At 34.1% G+C, this 19,043-nt stretch overlaps 1 protein-coding gene across 2 annotated transcripts; it reads left to right on the top strand.

The window, feature by feature from the left end:
• Nucleotides 1-4,943: 4,943 nt before the first annotated feature.
• On the top strand, nucleotides 4,944-18,611 carry LOC134234413 (uncharacterized). Of its 2 annotated transcripts, none has more exons than XM_062716477.1 (10): nucleotides 4,944-5,072; nucleotides 13,366-13,466; nucleotides 13,568-13,643; nucleotides 13,745-13,933; nucleotides 14,448-14,695; nucleotides 15,090-15,323; nucleotides 15,824-15,860; nucleotides 15,944-16,346; nucleotides 16,467-16,645; nucleotides 16,977-18,610. In XM_062716477.1, the coding sequence occupies exons 2-10, from the start codon at nucleotides 13,438-13,440 to the stop codon at nucleotides 18,369-18,371; spliced, it is 2,790 nt and encodes a 929-aa protein (XP_062572461.1). In that variant the 5' UTR covers nucleotides 4,944-5,072; nucleotides 13,366-13,437; the 3' UTR covers nucleotides 18,372-18,610. The 2 variants fall into 2 exon arrangements, with proteins under 2 accessions (XP_062572461.1, XP_062572460.1); XM_062716476.1 differs by having other exon boundaries at nucleotides 5,006-5,079; nucleotides 13,373-13,466; nucleotides 16,977-18,611.
• Nucleotides 18,612-19,043: the final 432 nt, after the last annotated feature.

The raw sequence follows: 19,043 nt of genomic DNA, 5'->3' as shown, positions 1-19,043 counted from the left end.
TCTATTTAAACGAATTCTGTTTAGTAAACTACATTTAAAATTACTTTTAAAATTAAAACAACCTGGTGCAAGTACAGTGGAGCCTCATTTATCCAGATGTTTTGGTTTTTAGTCAAATTTGTCGGATATGTGAGGCGTCCGGATATCTGAATTAACAGTTAAACAAGACAATTTCAACGAAAAGTCGTCCGGATACTCAACCATCCGGATATCTGAAGGTCCAATGTAAATAATCTTGTATGAATGGATCGATTTGAAAATCAATTTTAATCCATATACAAAAGTGATTTGTTAAATAAATTGATTTCATCATGTAATATATGTTTTACTTCTTGTTGAATCAGTTTTTGATATTAATTTTCTTTCAGATAATGTCGAATTTTGCATTTAGCTCACTTTGCTAACTAAATAATACACCCATAACGGTTGTAATGGCAAAGTCCATGTTTTGCTGTGAAAGACCATGAATAGATGTCAGATGAAAATGTAAAATAGGAGGTACAAAATGGCATTATGTAATTAAAAAAACTGTATAATTATCATTAAATTTCATTGAGTGGTATATAAGAGATGGATATCCTCCAATATGATAGAAAAATGGCATTGTCAAGGTTTTCCTATCGAAAATCCAATACATATTTCAGATCGAAAAGCATCTTCGTTAGCCAAGGGTTTCTGATACGCTACTCTCCACATGAACCCTTGGCATACGGTGAAGTCAAAAGACGGGATCAATCAGGTATGTCATCGCCAGAAATAAAGACGCGTTTTTATAAAAATTAAATCAATTTTTTAAAAAGAATATTTAAGAAGCAATAATTGAGTTACGTTTATTTATTATTTATAGTACAAATCGGAAGCTTCAATATAGATTCTCAACCACATATTTAGAAGATATTGGATGACACCATATCCATTCATAGAATTGTATGTTATCTTACGGATAGTTGTTTACTTGCGTTTTTCATTTCTGAGATTAAAGAGTCAAGAAGTATCCCGAACGCAAATATCGTCATTTACAAAAAAACAATTGCTGATTGGTCAACAGATCAAGAGATAAAAAACAACTTCAATGAAACTGTATGCCAAGGGTTCATGAGGAGTGTAGCCTATCAGAAACCCTTGCCTAGCGAAGATGATCAAAAAGTAAAATAGGAGACCTTACACAATGACACTATGTATCAAAGAATATGTGAAAGTCTCGTTAAATTCATGCAGAGGTATAAAAGGTGTTGCAAATAAGAGATGGGTACCCCAAACGTAACAGACAGACGAACAGACATCCCGATCACTAAATAACCTTCCACTTTTCAAGTGGGGGATAGGAGTATAAAATCACACTAATATTTTCATGTTTCATTTAGCTGTCATAGAAAATCGATTTTTGACTACCACGGAATATTCAGATATAAGACTAGGTCACACAATGAATGGGTTTAACAATTAATCATATGAGCACTGATTGAATTCAAGAGTAATGCGTTTTGAATAATATATATAACCCCCTTTGAAAAGCGTGGGGGGGGGGGAGTGTACATTGATCGAATGTCCATCCGGCTCTTGGTGTACCAATCTCTTATCCGCAACTCCTTTCTTTCATGTTTATGAATGAAATTCAATGAGACTTTCACAGAATCTTTGTTACATAGTGCCAATGTGTACCTCCTATTTTTCTTTTGATCGAAAATATATTTTGGATTTTCCATTGCCTTTGTGAATCTCCTTTTCTACTTTTTGTTCGAACACATATTTCTGGTTTTCCATGGCAAAACATGGACACTGCCATTTCTATACAATATTGAAGGTTACCCATTTTTGATCAACAACTCCTCCTACAACAATGAAAATCAGCTCACTAATTGATACCCGCGTCTCCCATATGAATATAATGGCGGTGTTCATGTTTTGCTATAGGAAACCTAAAATATATGTCCGATCAAAGAGTAAAATACGAGATGTACAATGATAATATGTAATGAATATTCTGGAGAAGTTTCATCAAATTTCATTAAGTGGTTTGCGAGAAGTTGCGGATAAGAGATGGGTACCCCAAAGGGTGAATCATATTTTGGATCTCCTAGAGGATACTTTGAATATTGCTATTATAAACATATAGGACGCATGGTGTACCATTTTAGCTTTTTATACCCCCCGCTTGAAAAGCGGGAGGGTATATAGTAATCGTTAATTCCGTCCGTCCGTCCGTCTTTTCGTCCGTCCGTCCGTCCGTCCGTCTGTTACGCTTTGGGGTACCCATCTCTTATCCATAACTCCTCTAATACCACTGAATGAAATTTGATGAAACTTTCACAGAATCTTTATTACATATTGCCATTGTGCACCTCCTATTTTACTTTTTGATCTGACACATATTTATGGTTTCCCACAACAAAACATGGACACTTCCATTATAGTCATATGGGAGGCGGGGGTATCATTTAGTGAGCTCATCGCTCACAGTACCTCTAGTTTAGTTTGTAATACATATATTTCATTTTTGTTTTACATGCATCATGCGCTGGCTTGCTTGATGCCCATATTTAATTGTTATGACATGCATATAAATAGATTTGTCAAGGAAATTATTATTTTGAAATAAAAGAAAATAACTTTTATCTAGTCTACTTACTTTTGAAAGATATAATCCTCTCTTTACTCTCTATTTGTTGTTAGTGTTATAATATTCTTTAAAAGAGAAGATAAAGCTGTCCTTATCAGGATAGAAAATATACAAGGTAAGGTTTTCCTCCTCATTTTTTGAAAATAGCTTTTAAAATAGGTTAAAAATAGACTACAGCTCAAAGGTTTTACAGGTACGGATAAATCAATATATTGCGTAGGTTTTAAATATGTCTGACGAAGCAAACCATTCGGCTTTGGGTAAAAGCTGAGTGGAGTGGAGTGGAGTGTAGTCTAGTAAAATCATAGAGTTAAGTCTGTTATTAACAGTGCAAGAAGTTTCAGAACAAAGCAATTTCTTTTGCATACCCTTTTGGTGGGTGGGTGGGTGATTTTATATGACAAGAATGAAACAAGAAAGAAACAATACCCAAACTGTAAAAAAAAAAAACTAACCACCTTTAAATGTAAAACAGAGACTAAAAAATAATAATAATAAAAACAACTGGATTTTACATTAACAAAATGTATTATATTAACAAAATCTAAACTAAGCTCATATTAATGAATAGAATATATAGAGATGACGAACGGTATTCAAGCCCAAAAGTCCATAAATCAATACAAAATAGGAGCAGAGCAAACACGGACCTTCTAAAAACCAGAAGTGGGATCAGTGAGCATCCCCAGCTGACCGGTCACGCCCGTCATGTGCTCCTTGTCAAGATCGGGAAAAATTGATGAAAACCTTCGTGACTCGGCAATTCAAAGTGTAAATAATGAACTAACAAATAGTTTGAAAAAATGTCAGTCATCATTTGACTCATTGATAAAATTAGCTGCAATAATGTAGCCCTCTCCCCCCCCCCCTTTTTTTTGGGAGAGGGCACAACTCCTTAGGATCTCCGTAATGGTGCAGCTGCGGAAGCGATTCGCTCCCGCACGGATTTCGGCTCAAATTGTCAGCAAATGACTATTTTATTAACATTCCTTACCTTGACTCCGAAAATGTGGTTATCCAAGACATAAATCAGTCCAAAAATATACAGAACAATCCATATATCAATATTTTTCGCGTATGTCAACATCACCGCTTAAATTTATCCGCCATGTTTACTGACTTGACAGATTTTATTTTGGGACAGCCAATGAGATTAAAGATCTATAGGGAGCGGACTTCTTTGGAATTACCTTATTTTAAGCCTAAATATCGCTGTTTACGATAAAATAACACATGGTATGATTTTATTTATCGATGTTTAGTGATACTATTCATCACAATTTTTTATAAACACCGACACCTGCTTTATTTAGTTATTCTAAATTTCAAGCGCAAGTCTCGTTACGTCACGCGTGAACTGTCATGGCTGTCGAAGATAAACACAAAATTTATTTTACATGGTTTTCGCGTTTAACGGACTATGTTGTCGGCAGTGAATAAAAATCTCGTCTTATTAGAAGTAAGTTGAATGTAAAAACTACTTTTTCTGCCTGCAGTCGCCCGTATTTTTAAAAAAAATATTTTTGCACCATTACGGAGATGCTGTGGAATTGTAGCCCTCTCCAGAAAACATCACATTAAAAAAAATCGGAGAGGGCTACATTATTGCAGCTATGATAAAATTAATTGTATTTGCTGACAAGGTCATTGTATGGACAAGAGAACTTACGAAATGATGACTTTAAATAAGACGGCTGATATTATTGTTTTGTTCTTTATAGATTGTACATATGTAGAGCATATTTTGTGTATCGAATCAACTGAAAGAGATAAACATCCGTATGGCAGGTGATGAGGGTATATTGCTGCAAAAGTAAAAGAATTTGACGAATGTAAAGTTAAAGTCATCAAGTTTATCATTAAGCTCTGCTGTTAGATTATCAGTAAGTCTTTTTTCAATTGAAATATCGAAATATGAAACAGATGTGTCAGCCTCTGAGGTTCCTTTTATCTCAAGCTCACCGGTAAGGACCGAAAAGGATCAATATCTAAACATTATTTACATAATTCGTAGATAAAATCTTAGATGATTTAGAAAACACATACTTTTTATTGTGGAAAAACAGAAATAGCTTGAATTAATTCAAAAAATGAAATGTAGACAAAATAGTAGACGTAGAATCAGTCGAGGGAAATACACTATGTTTGAAAGGGATGGGGATATGGGGGGTGGGGTTAAAGTTTGAGAGGGAACCTTGAAACTAAGACATGTTGATAACATTAGGCCTAGTGATATTCCGATTCTCTCACCCGTATTTTAGATAATACACAATAATATTTCTACAAACTGAAATGGAAATGTCATTTCCTTTCGGTTTGCTTTCTCGTTAAGAGATGGCATTTTGCCAACTCGTCTGACTTTGCCAAAACTTGAGTTTTGTTGTGGAGAAGGAGAATGTATGTTCGGGTTGAAAGCTCAAGAAAAAATAAAAAGGACTTCTTGTAAGCAAAGGTAGGAAGTTGAATTTAATCATATTTTTAATGGAAATCTTCTGGCCAACAAACAGGACGAAGGCTATAATTCATAAATTACTATATCCTATCACATTCCCAACTGTAGTTCTCATACATGTATTTACTTTTATATGTGAATGAAAATGAAAATATCAATATTGTCAAATTGCACTGTATGAGGCATTCAATTGTTTTGCCTTTGAAAACCCTTTTCCTATATAAATCTATGCTTAACTATAAAAGGAGTCTAACATTTTCTTTGGCGCAGGGTTAGAGCGTCTGTTCTAGAGTCAAGAAGTAAGGAGTTGATCCTTACGTCGCGGGTTCGAATCCTACTGTGGGACGAAGAGACCGGCAGGACGAATAATGACCCCCATCGAATAATGACCGGGGGTAATTTTTCAACGACAAAAAATGACCCCCTATAGATAGAAAAAAGTCATTTTTTGTAGAAAAAGTGTCCTAGGGGTCATTATTTTATATGTTAGTCCTATAAAAAAATTGACCCCCATTGAAAAAAGACCCCCTTTAAAGTGAAAAGAGATTCTTTAATTGTCAAGTAAATAAAATTTATTTTTAATATTCCTCCTTATAGTGTTTGCTTAAAGAATGATATTCCACTTGTTTTTAGAAATCAAACCATGCAACAATCAGTTTCCAATACTCTTTAATAGAAAAAATTAATTTTTCTTTCATTTCAACTTTTAGCTTGTATAAGTTTGGCAAATCCTATTTGACAATGAAAGAGGAGGAAATATTTAACCCCCCCCCCCTAAAAAATTACGTTAAATCAAAAAAAAAAATAATAATAATAATAAATGAAAAGCAAATTATAAATATAAATTTTATTCCTTTCAATAATACTGAAAGAGGCTCTAGATAAAATATTGAAATGAAGTTAAGCCTTCTCACAAGAACTATCATATCATAATTTACTTCGCCATGATTAAAGCATACTTTAAATGTTGGTTGGGGTATACTTGAAAGTATTGTGGCAAAGTACCAGTTGAAAATTAGTAGAATAGTAGATTATTTTAAGCTTATTTTAGTCCCTCCTTATAGGAAAATAAAGGTAGGTTAGTTTTTTGTTGCTTTTGTTGATAATCGACTTCCTCCTAAATAAGTTAAGGGGATGGGGTGGGTATAACACCTAAAAATATGGTCTGTAAAGCTATGGGCTAGTGTAAAATACACATTCTAATGCAAAACTATACATGTAGACATAACCTTTTGATTTAGCACACAGTATTCATTACATTTCTTAATTCTTGTTTTACTCCACCCTTTTACCCAGTTCTGAGTATATTTTTCAGAGAATTTAATATGAAAATCAGAACAAACATTTTCATTTCTGTTAGGTCTTCTTTATACTGTATCATAATATGAAAAGTTAATTGAAAACCATTTCTTTTTATGTCCCTGTAATCGAAGATTCGGGGGTATATATATGGCACGCCAAATTCACAAAAATGAGATAATCATAGTTTCACAATTGATAAACTAGGTTTATCGACTGTAAACTATAGTTTACAAACCGTAAACTATAGTTAACGATTCGTTAAGTATAGTTGTCATCTGTAAAACTATATTTAACGGTTGTTAACTATAGTTTACGAATGTTAATTTAAGTTTATCTGTCTGTAATAAAGCGTTAACAATAGATTTTGTTGATAAACATAGATTCACGTTTGTAAACTATAGTTTACAATTGTAAACTATAGTTAAGAGTTGTTAATCATAGTTTCACAAATTGTGAAACTATATTTATCAGATCGTTAACTATAGTTAACGGTTTGTAAACTATAGTTTACAAATCGTGAAACTGTATTTATCAGATAATCTATGTTTTGCAATCGCAAATGATTGTTTTCGGTGTTAAGTATAGTTTACGGTTGTGAAACATAGATTATCGCGTTAACTATGGTTTACAGATGTGAAATATAGATTAACGTTGTTAACTATAGTTTACGGTTTGTAAACTATAGTTTACAACCGATAAACCTAGTTTATCGATTGTGAAACTATGATTATCTCATTTTTGTGAATTTGGCGTGCCATATATATAGTTTTTTCGTGGCCGTCTGTATGCCTGTCTGTCTATCTGGCGGTCTGTTTCTCCGCAAAAACTTTAACATTGACCATAACTTTTCATTTATTGTAGTTATGCCTTTCATATTCAATATGTGTATATTCTTTGTGACAAGACCTTACTTTGGGTACCACCAAATTTGACCTTTTGACCTTTACGTTGGAGTTTGTCCCATTTTACAAAAAAATGCCAAATTTTTAATTTACTGTGGCTATAACTTTTAAACGGAAAATACTAGACATACGTACTCTCATACTTCTCAGATGTAATCCTTGTTACATTAAACTTTTCTTAAGAAACCATCAACTTTGACTCTTTGACCTTTGAGTTTGACCTACCTTTCAAACACTAAGTCTTATCCTTAGCCATTAATTTTGAACAAGTGGTGCTAGGGCCTTCCTATTTTGTAATTGTATTTCTTGTGAGAAGACACTACTTTGGGTACCATTATATTTAAATTGCATTTAAGAAAAGTTGAATCATCGCTATGTTGCCATACAGGGGCATAGCTGTTTCACAAACACATCTTTTACATATAAGAGGAGTTGCGGATAACAGATGGATACCCCAAAGCGTAACAGACGGACGGACGGACATCCCGATCACTATATACCCTCCCGCTTTTCAAGCGGAGTATATAATAATATATGATACTGTTGATTTTTTCTATCATGCAGTACAATGATTTCCACCATCGAAAAAAAACTTTACCTAACCCTTTAGGCTCGATAAATCTTTACTCCTTTAGATTCTGAATCATCGCATTGACCTTAAAATATAGCTGTAATCGTATGTTATAAGATCAACATATCAATTTATTCCAAATAAGCTCAGGTGAGCATTTTGGCCTATATGCTTCTTTATCAATTTTTTTTTTTGGGGGGGGGGGCCTAAAAATTTCAGCTTTAATCCACAGGGAGTCATTTTTCTACGGGGGTCATTTTTCTTCACGTGGGTTCTGCAAATTTGTAGGGTGGTGCCACTTTTTCTACGGGCAAAAGGGTCATTTTTTCTACGTCGAATAATGACCGGGGGTCATTTTTCGCCGTTGAATTTTGACCGTGGGTCATTTTTCGCTGTCGAAAAATGACCCCGGTCATTATTCGATGGGGGTCATTATTCGTCTTTACACCGGCCCTTTGGATGGGACAGTGTAAACCGAGGTCCCGATCCCTCACTGCTCAATGGCCCTGAGTGCAGAGCATAGGAAAAATTGCAGCTCTTCATATGTGTAAAAAATTCTCGAGAGGGACGTTAAAACAACCAATGCACTTCATTATATGTTCGATCTGAGCAGACTGAGGTGTAAGGTTTAAAATTCAGTTTAAATCTTACGAGAAAAAAATATAAATCTATATAAATCAAAAGTATGTAATAAGAATGAATTTAATTTATAGAAATACTCCTCTTTTTTACTGGAAGTTACACAGGCTCTTCCTAAATGGAGTGAACATCATTTTTATCATCTCAGGTAATTTAATACATTTATGAGGGTTGTCCGTTAAAATAGTTCAAAAAATTCTCCTGCTCCTAATATATATTTTGTACCTTTTTTTCATTTGACACAGAACAATTTTCAAACGCTTAAATTGAAATCATGCTATTTCCTTTCGGTTTGCCTTCTTTGTAAAAGGTGGCAATCAGCCAACTTTTGTGACTTTTTTTTCGACACGTTTAGTCGTGGAGGATAAAATCTGCATGTTGAAATCTCAACAAAAATCGATGAGATTTCTTGTAAGTAAAGGTAAGAAACTTAATTCAAACATTTTTGGTGGAAAATATATGGATTACATGAAAGGCAAAAGAGAAAAATAAATTAATTAATAAAAGAATGTAAATATAAATATAAAACGATGCCTGAAATAAATAAAATACGCAAGGTATTCAATGTAAATTTCAAAAGTCCAAGTCTAATGACACCAAAAACAAAGACAAAATCGAGAAATTAAAAATTACACAATCGACCTTTCAATGGCAAAATCGCATTCAGTTGTACAAAATTGTCGAGAAACAAATTCATCTTTTAAAGATGTATCTTCCAAAAAAAAATTGGAAAGTAAGGGTTTTTTTTTTTAATTTTCCAGCGACATAGTCCTAAAATTACGTAGACTGAGCTAATATTTTTTAAAGAAATTAATGTATTTTGATAGAATCTTCCGGGTGGATATTTTTGTGTGTGTGTTTTTGGCAGAACAAATACGAAGTTTTATCATGTTAACTTGAAAATAATTATTAGAGTAATAAGATTTGAAGTGGCATCGTCCTCTAACATCCGGAGCATATTTTCAACAAAATGTCAACGGTTAAAGTTTTTGGAGAGATTTATCAATTAAAAGAATAAAATTCTTTAATTACTGGGTATTCAAAACGATTTTAGATATAAATGTGAAATATCCCTGATGTAAGAAAAAAGATTTTGTGTGTTATTTATCCAAGCTATCGATTTTCCTAAGAATTAATGTGACTGCTCCGTGTCGCCCGACACTTGTATTGCCCGATCATGATCTTTCAAGACCAGAAAAAGAGCAAGAGCCATCTTATGCATAAAATGGTACTTATTTCGATTAATTAACTATCATCCTCTTTCCCATTTCATATATCAAAATAAAGTAGATTAAAATTTCGTTTTGAGAATCTACATATTAGAAAACAGGCTTTGAGAAAATGCAATGTTCCAGAATTTTACAGAAAACATGCGTATTTGACTACCTTCAGCAAAGAATTAAAATATGAGCACATCCCACGATCCAAAAATTAAAACATGTTTTTGATCTTCAAAAACAAAGCTTTCGTTATGTATTAGCATTTTTTGGATCAGAGGTTTGTGCTCTATATGAAATATTGAAAAAAAAGCTTCAACTTTAGGTCATTTTCAAAGGAATTTACAGGATATGAGGAAAATGACGCATTTTACGACATAATGTATTGACTAGATGTGAAATTACGTCACAATAAATAGATACGTTGTCACCAACACTCCAGTTGATAAATACTGTACTGTATTTTCAGAAATTCTCAGGGCCAAATAATACCCCAAGTGGCTCTTGCTCTTTAGTCACCCGACCATCGGCTTAAATGTGACCTATGCTAAGGGTCCATTGGTCCACTGTTCCTTCTGTAATTTCCGAAAGAGATAAAGAATATAACTCAATGGAGGATATACTCCCTGTTAAGTATCAGTCACATTATCCAGTGATGGGGTATACGATGAGAACCCGATGCGTTATTTGATGAAAATGGCGTGATTGCCGGCCGAACACCGCTATATATAGCTGCAGATCTAAAGCTCTCCGAAAAAATATATATTAATAGACCTGGGAGCTACAGTGCAACCCATTGGAAAAACTGTATATTTATTGTGCACAAAAAAGTGCGCTCGGTTCTTGGTTAATTCTTCCAAATTCTTACTTCAATTGCAAAAAATGGAAGATTTCAAAAAATTCCTCGCTCCTCTATCAAGTACTCTCGTAGTTGACATCTGAACGAAGCATATTGGACCGAATTATCTTTGAAACCAAAATGGCAGTATAAATAAGCGAAATGTTCGATGATTGCAATATCAGGACCAGGAGGACCATTAACAACAATTATGAGGAATGTTTTGTTGTGGAAAGAGTCAAAGAATATGTTAGGAACACACGATTAGTAATATTTTGAGATCACAGTTTTAAAAAGATGGAGAAATACATCGAGAACCAAGCGCACATTTTTGTGCGCAATATATATAAATTTTTTTTCAATTGGTGAGTCTGTAGCTCTCTGGTCTATCAATATATATTTTTTCGGAGAGCTACAGATCTGCAGCTAGTAATCGGACGTGAACGTGGCAATTTTGTGAATCGGTGGGGTCATTGGTAGAAAATAATTCGTATTTAAAAAACAGCGATGTCTCCACCGACGCTCCTCATCGACAACCCATCATTAATACATCTTTCAAGAATGGTCGATGTATGGGTGAGCATCGTCAAGTGCCTGTTGAATCTATGATCATCGGAGAGTTGAGTGAGTGGGCAACACATATCAGCCGATCATTGGTCAATGTTCGACCAAACATTGGTCTATAGTCGGCCAACGTACGAACGATGTTCACCAATGTAAGAGCGATGTAATATACATCGGCCGATTACCCTGGAAGAAGGATATGGAGATAACGAACAGTATTCAATTTCAAAGTCCATAAAAGAATACAAAATAGGAGCAAACACGGACCTCCGAAACATCAGAGGTGGGATCTGATGCTATGAAGGAGTAAGCATCACTTGCTGACCGGGCTTTTCCGCCGTGTGCTCCTTCTCATGATTGGGAAATAACTGAAAAATCCGTCGTCAATTCAGTGTATAAATAATGGACTAACAATTAGTATGAAAAACGTCAGGCAGCATTTGACTCAATGATAAATTATATTTGCTGACAATATCATTGTATCGACCATAGAACTTACGAAATGACGACTTTAATTAAGACGGCTGATATTCTTGTTTCATCAACTTGCTTGTCAATAATTTACCTCGTTTTAAACATTGTTCTTACGTAGAGCAAGTTCTTGCGTATCGAATCAACTGTGATATATACACTCCGTATGCAGGTGATGAAGGTATATTGCTGCATAAGTAAGGGAAGTTGACGAAAGAAAAGTTAAAGTAATTACGTTTATTATGTAGCTTGTTTGTTAGATTACCATTATCGTCTTTTTCAAGTAAAATATCCAAGTATGAAACAGATGCGTCAGACTCTGAGGTTTCTTTAATCTCAAGCTAACCAAGATATATCGTATCGACGTGGGAATGGAAATTACCATTGTTAATAAACAATACATCATCGTTGTATCTAAATGTCGAGTTCAAGGCAACAGCAAGTGTTTTCTTCTTTTCACGCCGAAGATTTAACACAAATTCTGCTTCAAATGAATATAAAAATAGGTCCACTAATAACGGAGCGCAATTTGTACCCATGGGATTTCCAATAGATTGTTGGAATACCTGGTCTCCAAAAACCACATAGATATTGTCAATCAGAAGTTCTAACATCTCTTTGATGTCAACTTCAGAGTACTTGTATGTGTAACCAGAATGTGTTTTGCAAATGACAAATGACCAGGTAATTAAATTTACGAGTTCTATTTTCATTAAAAAACAGCTGTCGATGATATCAAAAAGCCTGAACTTTAATTTACCGTGGGGAATGGTTGTATATAAAATTGAAAAGTCGTATGTTTTAAGGCTGTTGATTTTGGTAATAATTAGCAATGCATCGCTGGGCCTATGTACGTCCGGCCGACAACCACACCATTTTTATCAAAAAACGCATCGTTGCTCATCGTTTACCCCATTGCTTGATAATGCGACTGATACTAAAGGAGTAATAGAACGATGTTGTGGCATCGCTCGCACCACGGATTACCACCGATTACCATCGGTCCACGGCCATCCGCCGGGAAATGCGACCTAGGCATTATTTGGAGTACGATACGTTATGCCTAGTTACATTCATTCCTAAGAATACCGATAAATCAGCAAATTTCTTCATAGATTTTTATAAAATAGGTTACGTGAGTAATGTTTGCAAGACAAAGTGGCAGAATTTTATCAAATGGTGACTCAACATTAAAAATGTGCGCAAAATTTTGTATAGAATTTCCTGAAGAAGACGAATGGTGCATTTTTAGGCAGCAAAGAACACCTAAGATTTCTTTATATCTTACGGATTTATTGTTTATGTTATTTCTGTTCAAAAATTTATACCAATCCATGCATCAAAAGTTTGTTTGTGTTATGTATCCTTATTAGGTTAAATATTCACCATTTGGCCAATCGTCGCCCGATTATCGAGCTCTGAACTACAATTTGATTTTAACCGTCGGCCGAAATTTTGGACACCATTATTGTCGAATGACGGAAGACCGACTTAATAAACTGACTGACGATAGTCGGACGATGATCGGGGGTTGGTCGACGGTTAACTTTAATTGAAGAAATCGGCAACCGATGCAGAAAAAAATATAACTTGGACCGATGGACACAAAATTGGTCGGCCGACAAAAAGAGGTCAAAATCGGGCAAAACAACAGCTGATGAACTGCCGATTGTCACCAGAAGAATACCATTTTTGCTTAAAAATCCGGCGGCCTTTGGTCGTTTTTGGAAATATGACTGGGGTTTACTATCATTACATGTATAAGAAAGAGTAAGAAATTATTTCAGACACACAAGTGCCTTTGGTTCATCGATCCTTTGAAAGCACGCAAGTAAGGCGGAGTACCCAGAGAACTTTTGGAATGGAATACGACAAAAGTAATCTACAAAGGTAGATAAAAAATTACCGCTTTCTGGATTCAGAATTAGCACCTTTCCGGCATAAAAGCAACATTCACCTATTTCATTAACTTAACATTTTTTTAAATATAGTTCAGTTGACAGAAATGACTTACAGGATGAAAAAGGACCCAATGAAAGAGAACACGATCAGCCACAATACCATGAGGTATAGACCATTTACATAATGGGATATTACAAATGGTTTAAGGCTTCCTAGGCATTATATATAAATTATGTTTCTTATATGTTATATATTTCTGTTTACAGAACTCTGCTTCGAAAGGGAAATTGCTTATCATTGATGAAAATGTTCTAGCACAAAATAATCATCAACTAGAAAATGTTCCAAAATTATCTGAAGAAAAGATTCCTCGACATGTCCACGAGAAGACGATACCTAATGAAAGTCAAGCTTCAGAAATAGACAAAAAAGATCACGACGCTCCAGATGAGCAGGTAACACTTGGTGTTTATCGTCAGATATGTTAGATATGTTCAATCTATCCATGTCCTGTTTGATTCTTTTATACATTATTTTCAATACCTCATGCAAAATGGTTTTGCCCCCATAATGATCTAAAGCAAACAATCATACTGTATGTATTGTAAGTTATAATTGTCCATGATATAGTTGCAAAACAACACAAAAATTTCAGAAGACATTTGAAATTTTTCTTTATCAAAAATCAGATTCTCATCATTCGTAATTGTAAACTTTACTTTTTCTTTCTATCACTATCTGTACGTAATATAATAATATGATAATATATTATTATAATTATAATAATTATAATAATATTAAATTAATATAATAAAAGCCCACGTTTACAGTAAAACTATAACCTTTAAACATCTTGAAAAGGGATACATTTCATCTGTGTTGCGCTATGTTAACTCATCTATGCTATTGTTTGCCTATTTACCTTTTAGATTTAAAAGGGAAAAAAGTATGTCTTATTTTCATTAATAGAATATCGAATATTCCGAGGAACGTCCATTACACATTGCCTTGGAAAACAAAAAAGAGACGTTACTTTGTGAACCGTGTTCTTTAGAAAACGAAACAAATCCTGCTACCCATTTTTGCTGTGATTGTGAAGATCCTGAACCCCTTTGTAGGCCTTGTGCACATCAGCATCTTAGACAGAAATCTAGTAGAGGCCATACTTTATGTGATGATATTGAAAAATTTCAACAGAACAAATGCCAGGCTCAAATGTAAGTATGTGTACATTGTATCTGAAATTCCTTGAAAGTCTATAACATTCACACCGTTGTCAGTGTTGAATATACAGTAGAAACTACATACAATTTTAGTATATTAGGAAAACCAAAATATGTTTTTTTTATAAGTTCAATTAAAGAGAGTAACTTTTTATAGGTATAAAAATCTACCAATTTAAGAAAAGTAATATATTGTATAATTTATAAAAAGGTATTGGTTTTAAGTTTTTAGGAGAAATTATTCTAAGAACCATCCACTTTTCTAAACTTGTGACATGATATTAAATCTTTTTCAAAGAAAAAGTTTGTTTGTATCATCTGTTCTTAAGATGAATAGGTTTCTGTTTCAAATTTGCATTCTTGAACTTTATTTTATTACCTTCTTTAGGGTGCACAACGTCGAAGTGAAAGAAAATGAACGTAATTGTGGTCCCTGTTCTTTCGAAAATTTGCAAAATGTTGCTACACACTTCTGTGAAACATGCCAAGATCATGAACCATTGTGCGAGATGTGCGCAAAGCAACATCTGCGTCAGCGATCTAACCGTGGTCATACCCTGGGCAAATATAGCTGCATAAAAGACTTTAATGACCAACAGACCTCGTGTCACCAAAATCCCATGTGAGTGGAAATGATTATGCTTACTTGTTAGTTGTACATACAGAATATGTATCTGCAAATTCATTTCAGAAACACACACCATGGCATTAATCTGATTTTCTTAGTATTAAAAAGTAATTACAGTAATTGTTATACGTTTACAGTATTTGTTTTACCTACATATACAAACTAAATAAAATTTTATTTATTTGTCAGTCTTACAGAACGTTGATTGTAAACAGTGTCATGCAGAAATTTATTGGACTTCTTATTTTTAGTATCAATCACTAGTTTGTACAAATATTCTTATATTAAAAAAGAAGAAAGAAAGGATTCAAATAATATTTAATCAAAGGTTAAAACCGCATTTCCATAATTTCAAACACAAAATTAAGAAGAAATATTTTGTTTCTTTTCATAGATACAATGGTAAAAATAAAGGCATATGGTTATTAATAATATTTTCTTTAAACTATATTGTTTTGTACAGTTTTTAATTTCTACTCATTATCTGATTTCAGAGATGACAAAAGTTCATTATTACTTTCTGGAAATAAGGTATAGTAAATTTTTGTATCCCTCTGTACTAGAGGAATAACTTATGATTTTTAATTATTTTTGTGTGCAAATCTATTTTTCAGATCCCTGGAAAACCCTATGCATCCAGTGTTAATTCTAATTCTGTGGCTTTGTTTTGGGAAAAATCCTTGAATACGAGCAATCATTACCAAATCCGTTATAAAAGCAAGGGGGGAGTGGAAAAATGGAAATTTCAGGAAACTGAAAAAAATGAAAATCGAATAATCATAACAGGATTGAAAGCAAAAACGGCATATATATTTCAAGTGCGCGGAGTGTTCGAAGATGAGGAAGGACCATATGGGCCAAGCAATGATTCCATTGTGACGACAGAATCCATGGCAACGACTCTTATTAAACATTCAACACTCATCAGCACAGATATCCCCAACAAATATCAACTTCCCGTGCGGGAGAATTTAAGAGCTCGGAACACAGCTGCACGAACTAGGCAATTGATACTAGGTATGTATACATACAACGGAAAAAAATATTCTATATTCCAAGTTATAAAAACGTAAAATATTAAACGTTATAATTTTGATTTTAGGTCATTATGGAAAGAATTTGAAATTATAATTCCAGGAAAACCGAGAATGGGTTATGATGACGAAAGAACGATTATGTTAGTCGGCGCAACCGGCTCTGGAAAAAGTACGCTGGTAGATGGTATTGCCAATTATGTTCTTGGTGTCAACTTTGAGGACCCCTTCAGATTTTCATTGGTAACGTTAGAGAAAGACGAAATGAAAATCAACAATCAGGTACTTGGGTTAAAAGACTTTTTGAAATGGTTTTTTTTTCACGAAAATACACAAGCGAAAAAAAAACTAGCTTATAGGTTGGCTTGATATTAACTGCAGAGAAAATACAAGATCAGAGAACAGAGGACAATTTTGCTTAACACATTAACCATGCAGAAAATATTTTTGTCTCTTTTTGTCTTGTTAAAAACAGTTTCAAGACTTGTGGAATAAATTGAATGATGAATTCTTATATCAAATGTTTTTAATTGGAAATTAGCTTTTTTAAAAGTTATTCATTGTTTTTTCTTTCTTAAGAGTTATTCATTGTTTTAAGTTTTATTTTGTCTAGGCTATATCTCAGACGGAATGGATTACCGTCTATAAAATCATGCCTTCAGAAGACAGTCGGCTTAACTACACTCTCAATATTATCGACACACCAGGGTTTGGGGACACTAGAGGACTTGAAAGGGATCATGGTATCATCGACCAAATACGTCATTTATTTTCAGCGCAAGGTGAACAAGGTGTGCTTTACATCGATGCTGTGTGTTTTATAGTCAAAGCGCCAGATGCACGTCTCACAGCAGTACAGAAGTACATCTTCAGTTCCATTATGTCACTTTTTGGAAAAGATATAAAGTCAAACATTTGCACATTAGTGACATTTGCTGATGGCGCAGAACCGCGGGTACTGGCGTCATTAAAAGAATCCAAGCTCCCATTTGGTTCTATCTTTCAATTCAATAATTCAGCTCTCTTTGCCGAAAACAAGAACATGCTTGATTCGTCTTTATCGCAATCATTCTGGGACATGGGACGTTGTAATTTTGAAAACTTTTTGACGCATATTAACCAATTCGAAACTAAGAGTCTGCATCAAACAAAAGACGTCCTAGAAGAAAGAGAACGCTTAAAATCTGTCGTCTCTAACATCCGTCCACAAATTTCTGCTGGATTGTCAAAATTATCAGAGTTAAAAGAACAGCTGGATATACTTACAAAGTATAAAAATACCATAAAGGCTAACCAGAACTTTACGTATCAGGTCACGGAAACAAAGCAGAAGAAGATTGACCTGCCATGGGATGAGAATGTTACAAATTGCATAAACTGCAACGTCACGTGCCACAAAAGGTGTCGTGTCGAGGACAATGAGAAAAAACGGAAATGCAAGGTGATGGATGATGATGGATACTGCAATGTCTGCCCAGATGTCTGTCACTGGTCGGACCATAAGAATGCGTCATACAGATTGAAATGTGTGACAGAAACTGTGACGAAAACATATGCTGATATGAAGGAAAAGTATGAAAAAGCCATGGGACAAACACTTTCGCACGAAAAGTACGTTCAAGAGCTATCAGACGACTTAGATGAAAAGAATATTGACATTTTCAATTTAATTATAGAAATGAACCGCTGCAAAAACCGTCTGAAAGAAATAGCACTTGGACCCGATCCTTATTCTACAGTTGAGCACATTGACCTGCTCATACTATCAGAAGAATTTGATAAGCAACCAGGATTTGAAAACAGAATAAGGAGCCTTCAGGATCTTAAAAAATTGGCCCTTATAGATGACGACGTACAAAAATTTGATGATAAACTTAACATAACTGATAAAAACATTCAAGATGCGACGGGAAAGTCTTTGAGGAGAAGACGAATGCAGTCTGAGAGGAAGGGGCATGCTCTCAGTCGCGGTCTCCAACGCACAGATGATAAGCTTTTTCAAGCATGAAAATTTGTTGAATAACAGAAGCAGCATATACAATCTGTACTCGTCATTGTTTGAATGTATTGAAAACTTCATGTTTAGAAATATGTAATGATAACTAGGACCAAGTTGACATGATTCTATTTTCTGACACAGAAACAAAATCGTGAAAATTTGTTGTTATAGAGAATACACCTGAATGGAAAAATATTGTATATAAGGATAGGTAAAAATGTACTTCGCTAGCGCTGCTTTTAGACATTTTGTAAAATTAATTCAAATATGCTTGATTTTAAAAATTTATACCCTTTGTAGTCATTATAAAATTATAAATAGATATTTTGCTTTTATAAGCCGGTGTTTTGTTTTTTTTAAACTGCTCTTTGAAATAACTCGGTCTCTATGTCTTGAGATCGAAGGTCATATTGTTTTTATCTTATCTGCCATACTGTATTTCTGGTATGAAGCTCAAGGCTTTATACATGTATAGATCACTTTATGAAAAATATAGCTACTTGGTTCATGTGCACCAGCTGTAATAACCAGGTTGGGGGGAAACCTAAATTCCGCTATAATAGTGGTATTTCACTATTATAGTGAAATTACGCTATATTTCCCGCCGTGGATACCCTCAGTTTCACCCGATACCATGCAAGATGTTTGAACCGCATGTCATGGTGGGTATTAAAATGAACA

Source organism: Saccostrea cucullata, unplaced genomic scaffold (genome assembly GCF_032062105.1).
Source record: "Saccostrea cucullata isolate Sc308-1 unplaced genomic scaffold, CSIRO_AGI_Scuc_v1 ctg3876, whole genome shotgun sequence".
Taxonomy (NCBI): Eukaryota; Metazoa; Mollusca; class Bivalvia; order Ostreida; family Ostreidae; genus Saccostrea; species Saccostrea cuccullata.
The sequence above is the reverse complement of the archived record's forward strand: the minus strand, read 5'-3'. Positions and strand labels throughout refer to the sequence as shown.